The sequence below is a fragment of the Entelurus aequoreus genome, linkage group LG21 (assembly GCF_033978785.1).
Source record: "Entelurus aequoreus isolate RoL-2023_Sb linkage group LG21, RoL_Eaeq_v1.1, whole genome shotgun sequence".
Taxonomy (NCBI): Eukaryota; Metazoa; Chordata; class Actinopteri; order Syngnathiformes; family Syngnathidae; genus Entelurus; species Entelurus aequoreus.
In genome coordinates this window covers 10063928-10075228 of record NC_084751.1, presented here as the reverse complement: position 1 = coordinate 10075228, position 11301 = coordinate 10063928, and the positions used below count along the sequence as shown (strand labels likewise).

Here is an 11301-nt window from a genome sequence, read left to right as displayed (position 1 = left end):
TAAAATTTATTTTGTTTCTATCTGCAGTTAAGCCCGATGCTATCACGTTAGCTCCGTAGCTAAAGCGCTTCGCCGATGTATTGTCGTGGAGATAAAAGTCACTGTGAATGTCCATTTCGCGTTCTCGACTCTCATTTTCAAGAGGATATAGTATCCGAGGTGGTTTAAAATACAAATCCGTGATCCACAATAGAAAAAGGAGAGAGTGTGGAATCCAATGAGCCAGCTTGTACCTAAGTTACGGTCAGAGCGAAAAAAGATGCGTCCTGCACTGCACTCTAGTCCTTCACTCTCACGTTCCTCATCCACAAATCTTTCATCCTGGCTCAAATTAATGGGGTAATCGTCGCTTTCTCGGTCCGAATCGCTCTCGCTGCTGGTGTAAACAATGGGGAAATGTGAGGAGCCTTTCAACCTGTGACGTCACGCTACTTCCGGTACAGGCAAGGCTTTTTTGTATCAGCGACCAAAAGTTGCGAACTTTATCGTCGATGTTCTCTACTAAATCCTTTCAGCAAAAATATGACAATATCGCGAAATGATCAAGTATGACACATAGAATGGATCTGCTAACCCCGTTTAAATAAAAAAAAATCATTTCAGTAGGCCTTTAAATACAGTATGTTTATAGTTGTTTTCTGGCGTGACTCTCTAATTTCCCACACTCTTCCTGTGCCCTGAACAAACATGTCGGCCAATCAGAGCAGCGTAACAAAAAGTGGGCGTGTCCCGTCCGGAAAGTCCGTGAAGAAAACAAGAGCAAACATTGAAGCCGTGGTCTACATGAGTTCATGACAAACTCTACACAACTATTTTTTAAATTCTACTTTTAAAGGTAAGTTCTGCTGCGTTAATGTGCTGACATTGTGGACTTTATCGACAGTGCTTGTTTAGCTGCTGTAGTGGCTACTGCTAGCTTAGCTGCAACTACTAGCATGACAGTTTTGTGTTAAACGACGGTTTCATTTCTCGGGAAGTTTCACTTTAGCTAGACTTTGGTAGTGTGCTGTACATAAATATAATGTATCCTTTTTAATTTCACAGATGGTCCTATGAGATAATTTAGAAGAAGAGTGCCATGGCTTTTGTTGAGGAGCAGCCGGAGAAGTAAGACCAACCTCCATAATAATTATACTTTGGAGAATAAATTTAAGCTTTCACTTTCCCCTTCCGGTACAGCCAGGGGATGAACTTTGACCTGTGTTTGTGTGTGTGTGTTGTTGTATGTCTACCCTTCTTGAGCCATCAAGAGGGTAAAGGGAAAAACCATTACACCTAATAGAGAGCCAAATACTAGAGTCCGTGAACATTGCTCCAAAGTCAGGATTTTTGGTTGATTTAATGTGCATTGTATTTCTACCCTTCTTGAGACAACAAGGAAAAGTACCTTCCATATGAGGAGCGGTGAACAAGTTAGGACCCAAATCATGGTCCCCATACGGACAACCAATGCATCTAATCGAGCACAGGTGTCAAACTCAAAGCCCGGGGGCCAAATGTGGCCCGCGAAAGCCTGGAAATAATATGCGTTAATAAAATGCTTAATCTTTTCTTACTAAATACGTATATTTGTTCTTTCCCTTTTGACATTAAAAATCATGTACCACTGTATGCAACTGCATATCTTTTAAAATTCAATATTATCAAAATATTATTATCATGTATTCCAAAAATATTTTTAGTTCAAATAAAGATAAATACTGTACTTAAATATCTGCTTGACTTATGATTTAAAAACAAATTATCAATCAAATTGTACACTGTAATATTGACAATAGATTTTACGGTTAAATTCCGCCGACTGAGTTTTTTTTTACCGTAAAATCAACTTTGGTACTGTTTTTTTTTTTTTTTTTACACCAAAACATAAAAAAACAACAAAAAAACATTAAAACAAGATTTTACAGTAATAAACAAACAAACTGGAAGTTTTGTTGCTTGAATTTTACCACTAAAAACAGTGGTATTGTTTTTCCATTCCATTTATTAAATTATTTTATGTGCTGTAAAAAACCCACTGCTTTTACTGTAAAATTCTGGTGACTGAGCTGACAGTTTTTACATCCATCCATCCATTTTCTACCGCTTGTCCCTTTCGGGTTAGCGGGGGGTGCTGCATTCGGGCAGAAGGCGGGGTTTCACCCTGGACAAGTCGCCACCTCATCGCAGGGCCAACATAAACAAAAAAAAAAAAAGATCTAATCACTAGTATCAATCATATACTGATACTACCCTTGGTATCAACACTGTCAGTTTCTGGATTGATCCACCTTCCCCTTATGTGTAGTCCTGGGGGTGGATGCTGAAGAGCAAGAGCAGCACAACAATTGTTGTTATAATATCCTCTCTCAAACACTTATTATTGTACTTTTAGATTTTCTGTAAAGTACTTATTTTCTGCTATAACGTACTTTCATCTACATTTCTTAAACTTAACTATGTAGTTATTTCTTCTGTTGTTTGAAGCTCCTTGCTTTTTTCAGTGTGTAACATGTTTAGTCATTCAATGTTTCAAAGTAAAATTTTTGGCAGGTTATGTATATAAATGTGTGTGTATATATATATATATATATTTATATATATATATATACACACACACACACACACACATGTATATTTATATAATACTCATTGTTAAACGCAGCCCTCTGAGGGCAACCATAACTGCGATGTGGCCGTCAATGAAAACCAGTTTGACACCCCTGTAATACAGAATGTCTCATTTGCACCCCTGGTGGTGAAATCTATCAAAATTAGGGTGGCCCCCAAAAAGGATGGATTTTTCAAATTGACTGTCAGTTTTAAATGTGCTCTGGTCAACATATGAAATAACAAGTGTGTGTAAAATTTTTGAAGCGCTCCCCCTCTGGCCAACATATGTAATAACAAGTGTGTGTAAGAAATTGAATTGCGCCCCCTTTGGCCAAAATACATAAAATAAATATGCATATGGAGACATATTGTGATAACTTGAAGTAAATAATGATTAAAGACCAATTACAAAAAATGTTTTTTTTTTAAATAACTAAAAGCTTACCTTTTTTATATTTGCATAGTATTTATATATTATTAATGTTGTAAATACAAATCTTTATATATCTAGAGAGGGTGGTCCTAAAGAGGTAGGCATTTTCTCGGAGGTTTCAAGAAGGTACCAAATACAAGAATGTGTGTGTGTGTGTCTTCAAGGAACTGCTGGGTGTGTTTTGCTACTGAGAGTGATGACCACAGTGCGGAGTGGGTGAGTCCGTGCCGGTGCAAAGGTTGCACCAAATGGATCCACCAGTCGTGCCTTCAGCGCTGGTTGGACGAGAAGCAGAAAGGAAGCGACGGCGGCCTCGGCGGCATCTGCTGTCCCCAATGTGGCACGCAGTATTGCGTCATCTTCCCCAAGATAAGTGCGTGAAAATCTCCTTCTGGTCACTTTGGCATGACGAGTTGCTGCTAAGTGTTTTGTGGCGTCCTCAGGTGCGCTGGTTTACTTCCTGCAGCAGGTGGACCGAGCGCTCTCACGGGCCAGTCCAGTCGCTGCCTTCGGCATTCTGGTTGGAACTGCGTACTGGTCCGCGGTCACGTACGGCGCCGTGACGGTGATGCAGGTGCAGGATGCGGAGAAACATTGAAAGCGGAGGGAGTGTGTGTGTGTCTTCTCATCGTGTATTTTATTTTGTGCGCAGGTTGTAGGGCACAAGAAAGGTTTAAACATGATGGAGCGGGCTGACCCACTTTTCCTACTCATGGGTCTGCCCACCATTCCTGTTATTCTGGTCTTGGGGAAGATGATCCGCTGGGAGGACTTCCTGGTCAGGCTGTGGTTAAGATTTTTCTATCAGCGGCATGGTACACACACACACACACACACACACACACACTTTTATATAAAGCGATGACATGTTGTGACGAGTGTTGTGTTACATAGGCGTGAGAGGCTACACGCCCCCCGTCCCGGCTACAGGAGACCACCTGTCTGTGTCTCGTACTCTGTGTGGCGCTCTGGTCCTGCCTTGGATCTCTAGTCTGCTCGGACGTCTTCTCTTCAGACGAGCGACTTCCAGCCTGCAGCAGACCATCCTGGTGACTCCGCCCTCCTGATTCACTTCCATACAGTGCATCCGGAAAGTATTCACAGCGCTTCACTTTTCCCACATTTTGTTATAGCCTTATTCCAAAATCTAACACATTAATTTTTGTTCTCAAAATTGCACACACAATACCCCATGACAATGGGAAAAATTTAAGAAATTATGCAAATTTATAAAAAATGTATAATTCACTTGTACGTATTAGGGGTGTAACGGTACACAAAAATTTCGGTTCGGTACGTACCTCGGTTTAGAGGTTCATTTTTGGTACAGTAAGAAAACAACAAAAATATACATTTTTTGGTTATTTATTTACCAAATTTGTAAACAATGGTATAACATACATATACACACAGGGTCCATTGCCAGGGTTAATGTGGTCAACATATATAAAATAAAAACTAAATAAGATAAGGCTCAGAATGGTTTCTTAACAAAACCTTTCTACATATAAAGTGCTTTTTTTGATTGATTGATTGAGACTTTTATTAGTAGATTGCACAGTACAGTACATATTCCGTACAATTGACCACTAAATGGTAACACCCCAATAAGTTTTTCAACTTGTTTAAGTCGGGGTCCACGTTAATCAACATTAAACTGCCTCAAGTTGTTGCTCAGATTAAATAAAATGACAAAACTTTTCTTCTACATATAAAAAGTCAACTCAGCCTCAGATTAACTCTCCCCTCTCTCAGCTCTGGCTTTTATATGTTGTCGTAGGCCGGTCGCTGCTAGCATGCCGTGTGTTGTGCCTCGGTGTGCATTGTTTACACAACGTGTGGTACACTACTTAATATGTCCGTGTGGAAACTCGTTCGGTACACCTACGAACCCAACCGAAACCCCCGTACCGAAACGGTTCAATACAAATACACGTACCGTTACACCCCTAGTACGTATGTATTTACAGCTTTTCCTATCTACTTTGTTGATGCACATTTTGCAGCAATTTCAACCTCTAGTCTTTCTGAATATGATACCAGAAGCTAGGCACACCTATCTTTGGGCAGTTTCGCTCATTCCTCTTTGTAGTGATGTGTATTTGTCAGGTTCAAACACTGATGACATCTATTGAACAGACGAGAAGCAAGGAATCATGCAGAGACAGAGTTCAATTTGGCTCAATGAGGAGACACATGTTTTGGGCTGTATTCTAGTTACAGATCCAAACTATGTTCTAAAAGTACTCCATTTATTTGGGAGGTTCCTGTTACATCACTGAAGCTGTCGCTGAGGGAAAGGGGGTAATCTCGACAACTCCAGTTAAGAAACAATATATGATCATACAAAAATGCAAATGTGTTGACGCTGGTGATATCGCCCCGTCTCTGCTTTGTCTGCGTCTCGGTACCCGATGTTCGGCCTTGGCAGTCAGCAGGCCGAGTCTGGACACAACACCGATAGAGACGGCTGGCAATCTTTTGGATTATCTGAAAAATACAGATAACTATAGCAACGGCCCTTAAGCATAAAGTTGTGTGATAATATATATACATGATTATTCTAACAGTATTTCTGGCCTGGTCATCCTCGTCCGAACAGAAGGGTGACACGGCTGGATCAAAAGAGACGCTTTACTGAACCAAAAAGGTGCTTTATTACAAGCGAGCGTCATTATACAGGACTGCAGTTCCCGGAAGAGGTCAAGTCAAGAAAATGAGGCACTTCTAACTTGGAGAAACCAAACCATAAGTTTTGATACTCCTCCTTTCTGTCTCTGGGTGTGTGCTAAGTCAGGACAGCACACCCTGACCATAAAAGGAGAGGTTTGTGTGTAAGTGTCTGGAAAACAACTGCTTTAAGTCCTAACTTAAATGTTGACGTTGAGCTAGACATGTAGTCTCTTCTCAAGGATAGGGCTATCACTTTTGCATTCCAAAGTCCCAATTAGGGCCTCTTTCCTACGAGAAGTGATCCAATCCACATGCAAATATCAAACTAAGGGGCCTTATCTTATTATGTGCTCAAACTGGAATACCACTATTTAATTAAACTTGGTGGTTTGCTTTTTCCAAGATGAATATAAACATTCACCATAAGTAAGTTAATTACTACAATAGCAAAAGCTCCATTAGGTTAGATGAGAAGTGTTGGTTTTCATCCAGAATGTCTCTGTAGATTTATGCCTTCATCTTTCCCTCTATCCTGACTATTCTCCCTGTTCCTGCCACTAAAAAACATCCCCACAGCATGATGCTGCCACCACCGAACTTCACTGTAGGGATGGTATTGGCCTGGTGATGAGTGGTGCCTGGTTTTCACGCCAAAAACTTTAATATTTGTCTGACCAGAGATTTTTTTTTCTCATGGTCTGAGAGTCTCTCGGGTGCATTTTGGCAAACCATTTAAGAGGGAATGGCTTCCGTTTGGCCACTATTACATACTGATTGGTGGTTTGCTGCAGAGATGGTTGTCCTTCTGGAAGGTTCTCCTCCCTCCACAGAGGAATGCTGTAAAAAGTCTTGAGGCTGTAATTGCTGCCAAAGGTGCGTCAAAGTATTGCGCAAAAAAAATAAAATAAAATATTTTCACATTGTCATTATGGGGTGTTGTCTGTATAATTTTGAGAACAAATTAATTTATTCCATTTTTAAATAATCACATTAAAAAATGTGGGAAAAGTGAAGCGCTGTGAATATTTTCCAGTCGCACTGTATGTGCCACTGCCCTCTCAAGAGGAGAGGGCCGTGACATACAGTAACCATGAATAAGAGTCTTTTATTTTGAAGGTACTCACTTTACCGTGGTCCTCTATCTGCAGGGTGGCGTGGCATTTGTGTTGTTGAAGGGCTCGTTAAAGGTGTACCTGAAACACCAGCAGCACGTCACTCAGGCCGAGCGGCGCATCCTCGACTACTCCGACACCTCGCTGGACCCCTCCAGTTCATGAGGGTCCCTTTTGAGACCAAGAACTGGACCTGCTCATACACTGGTTTAAAAAAAATAAAAAATAAAGCTGAGAAGCAAAAGATGAATACAAATGTACAGAAAGAAAAATAATGAAATACTTTGATAAATCACCTGTTAACCTCAGAAATTCACAATATGGCTATTTTTTGTTCAAAGTCTTTGAAGAAATGTTTTACATTATTTAGCACATCTGTACACAACTTTAGTTAGACTTGTGGGGTACAGGGACACGCCCACCTGCCCTGATTGGCTGTCACCGCGATGACCTCAGGATCTTATTGGACAATTTCGCCAATGAGTTGATTGCGGAAGTGGAGTGAAGGGAGATTGTAGCCTCGGAAGTTTTTTTATTTGTATTTATTAATTAAATCATTTTATGGCCCGTCAACTGGATGTCATTCCACCATCACAAAAGACGAGTAGTCTTTGTCGGCGGCACGTCTTCTCAAGGTAACTTATTGGCCATAAAAAATGAAAATAGTGTGTACTATGCTATGTTAGCTAGCTACTAGCTAACAATACAAACGTGAAAATATAGCGAATAAATCCTAACTAAAAAGAAAAATGGCTTAACAAACATATCCAATCAGAAACAAGACTAAAATATATCTAAAAAGGAAACAAGGCTAATAAACGCAGCTAAAAAAATGTAGCCTAATGGACGTAGTGTTTTAGGGTGGTCAAAAGTACCGATACTTCGATAGCTAGTACCGATACTTCGATAGCTAGCCGATACTTCGATAGCTAGCCGATACAAACATGCAAAAAAAATACATGTGCCGAAGTGGACTAGGTTCAAACCAAATTGCCACTTTGCCACGTAGATAACAGACAATATGGACTTTATCCTTTTTGTTTAACATTAAAATCTGATAACACCACCTTGGGAAGTTCGTCCAAGGAAATAATACCAACAAGACACAGGTTCGATACCAATGAGGCAGGAGGCGTGAGCGGCAGTAAAAAGCATTACAATTTACCCCCCCCCCCCTCCAAAAAAAAAAAAAAATATATATATATATTTATTTATTTTTTGTGGTAAATTTTAATGCTTTGTATATATATATATATATATATATATATATATATATATATATATATATATATATATATATATATATATATATATAATGTACAAAGCATTAATATATATATATATATAATGTACAAAGCATTAATATATTTATATATATAATGTACAAAGCATTCATTTTTAATTTTCCTGAGGGAACTCTCCTGAAGAATCAATAAAGTACTATCTATCTTAAAATTTACCCCCCCAAAAAATATATGTATATATATATATTTTTTTTCCATCAAAAAATATAAATTTTTTGGGGGGTATTTTGCTGTAGCAGTTGCATGTCTTCATTTGATTGATATTTCCCGCATCTACTTTGTTTTAGCAATCAAGAATATTTCAGTTGTTTTTATCCTTCTTTGTGGGTACATTGTTGATTGTCATGTCATGTTCGGGTGTACTTTGTGGACGCCGTCTCTGCTCCACAGTAAGTCTTTGCTGTCGTCCAGCATTCTGTTTTTGTTTACTTTGTAGCCAGTTCAGTTGTAGTTTCGTTCTGCATAGCCTTCCCTAAGCTTCAATGCCTTTTCTTAGGGGCACTCACCTTTTGTTTATTTTTGGTTTAAGCAATAGACACCTTTTTACCTGCACACTGCCTCCCGCTGTTTCCGACATTTACAAAGCAATTAGCTACCGGCTGCCACCTACTGATATGGAAGGGTATTACACGGTTACTCTGCCGAGCTCAACAACAACACATCATTTGCAGACTATAATTACTGGTTTGCAAAAAATTATATTTAACCCAAATAGGTGAAATTACATAATCTCCCACGGCACACCAGACTGTATCTCACGGCACTCTAGTGTGCCGCGGCACAGTGGTTGGAAAACACTGCTGTAGGTGACGTCACACCAAGAGGGGGCGACATATCGAGTCTGGCGTTGGAAAAGGGCTGTTTCAAGTACAGTTAGTCATCTACCGATTACTCAAAAACTAATTGATGTTGTGGGAAATGATGCACAAAGAGAACTTGTTACGCTACATTTTTTACAAGACCTTACGTGTACAAAACCAGTGCCAAGTTGTTGTTGCAGATGGCTGAGACTGCATTCTTTTAGCACCGAAATGAGGCATTTTTAGTTACTTCTTTTTTCGGTCTGCTTGCTACCGTTTACGTTGGCGCCGGTGCCATTACGTAACCGGGTTTCGGTGCCCGTCTCTAGTCATTAAGGCCATCTCCGCACATGTCTGTCTTTTTATGGGCACTGTATTGATTGATTGATTGAGACTTTTATTAGTAGGTTGGACAGTGAAGTACATATTCCGTACAATTGACCACTAAATGGTAACACCCGAATAAGTTTTTTTTATGCTGCCTAGTCCAACTCAGCAACTGCAACATTCTTTTGTTAGTGTTGTGCCACAGCGTGACCCCAGAGGGCGCTGTTACTGCATTTTTTTTTTTTCAACATATCGTATGCTGCGGGGGACGTTTTGCCATTTTTCATTTTCAAACCCAACTTAATATAGATTTTTTTTTTTTAAACCTTTAGCTCTCCAGTCAAGTTTGGTCTCAGTCATGATGTCGTTAGAAATAAGTCATTGTAAACGTCTCCTGCGTGGTGGGCTCTCCTGGGACCGACAGAACCTTCGTGAGCCCGGGATAGAGGGTTGATCAAGTCTTTTATTTTTATAATTTGTGTCGCCAGCGGCCTCCTTCTCCTCGTGTGGGTTTTTCTCTCCTCTCATACGCACCTCCTCTCATGGCCTCGGACGCTGCTGATGAAGGCGACAGGTGATTAGATAATTAGCCCCAGCTGGGCAATCTACTCACCTGTCAGCTGGGCTTCGAAGCCGGGCCATACACACTCCCTTCCCGCAGGAGGCGCGCCGACCATGCCCCCCTCCACAGTCATATATATATATATATATATATTAGGGCTGCAACTAACGATTAATTTGATAATCGATTAATCTGTCGATTATTACTTCGATTAATAATCGGATAAAAGAGACAAACTACATTTCTATCCTTTCCAGTATTTTATTGAAGAAGAAAAAACAGCATACTGGCACCATACTTATTTTGATTATTGTTTCTCAGCTGTTTGTAAATGTTGCAGTTTATAAATAAAGATTTATTTAAAAAAAAAAAAAAAAAGTTTTTTTTTTTTTTTTTTTTAAAGCCTCTGCGCATGCGCATAGCATAGATCCAACGAATCGATGACTAAATTAATCGGCAACTATTTTTATAATCGATTTTAATCGATTTAATCGATTAGTTGTTGCAGCCCTAATATATATATATATATATATTTTTTTTTTAAAATTATTATTCCACGCTTAAATCTCTAGATCAGGGGGGCCCAGACTTTTTCTGCAGGCGAGCTACTTTTCAATTAATTAAGTCGAAGGGATCTTCCTCATTCATATATATATCATTTATATTTATTTATTTATGAAAGAGTGTTTTTTGTTAACAAGTTATAAAGGTGTTTAATGATAAGACAAGCATGTTTAACACATATAGATTCCTTTCTTTCATGAAGACAAGAATATAAGTTGGTGTATGACCTGATTCTGATGACTTGCATTGATTGGAATCAGACAGTAGTGAGGATAACCTCCATATTTTCAAATGGAGGAGAAAAAAAGTCCTCCTTTCTGTCCAATACCACATGAAAGTGGTTGGTTTTCGCCATCTTATTTGTCCAGCTTCCATACTCCTTTTTATACACTTTACAAGAAATACATTGGCGGCAAACTCCGTAGCATGCTAGCTTGTGCACGCCAGCTTTCTCAGACTCTTATTTTGTTAGCGCAGGCAGGATGAAGCAGCGCTTTCATTGCTAAGGTAGGAACTGTGCAGTTGGACTTTAGAGTTTCGACGGCAGGTACGGTGCGAGAGTCTGTTGAAATAAAAAGTGTTTCTCGCCTTCCTGTCGGTCATTTTTTCTTAATAATGATCTGGCAGCAGCCAGCGTCATCTCACAAGACCCTCGGGTGCCGTGAATGTCAATCAAGTGACGCAAATTTTTAGGTCTATTCTTTTAATGCCTGGCTGGCGATCGACTGACACACCCTTCACCATCGGCCGCTGGCTCGCCATCGACGTAATGGGCACCCCTGCTCTAGATCAACTTCCAGTCTCTGTTGATATAACGTAAAAGTTTTTTTTATTGTTTTATGCCCTTTTGGTTAGATAAAACCCTGTTTTTATGGCAAAAATGCAAAATATGAAATATTTCCTTCCCAAAAAAATGTCAGAGTGCAATATTCGA

General features: G+C 39.6%; 1 protein-coding gene across 1 annotated transcript; it reads left to right on the top strand.

Moving 5' to 3' along the window:
- The first annotated feature begins 660 nt into the window (after positions 1-660).
- marchf5l (membrane-associated ring finger (C3HC4) 5, like) lies at positions 661-7428 on the top strand. Its single transcript, XM_062030860.1, has 7 exons — positions 661-835; positions 1045-1107; positions 3190-3398; positions 3469-3599; positions 3678-3840; positions 3920-4074; positions 6847-7428. Exons 2-7 carry the CDS (start codon positions 1079-1081, stop codon positions 6973-6975), a joined length of 816 nt encoding a protein of 271 aa, XP_061886844.1. The 5' UTR covers positions 661-835; positions 1045-1078; the 3' UTR covers positions 6976-7428.
- The last annotated feature ends 3873 nt before the right edge of the window (positions 7429-11301 follow it).

Excerpts from the sequence above, each read along its gene's own strand:
- marchf5l (XM_062030860.1), top strand. The coding sequence starts at position 1,079 with ATGGCTTTTGTTGAGGAGCAGCCGGAGAA. Across the intron at positions 3,600-3,677 it reads GCGCCGTGACGGTGATGCAG|GTTGTAGGGCACAAGAAAGG; the intron begins GTGCAGGATGCG and ends TTTTGTGCGCAG. Across the intron at positions 3,841-3,919 it reads ATTTTTCTATCAGCGGCATG|GCGTGAGAGGCTACACGCCC; the intron begins GTACACACACAC and ends TGTGTTACATAG.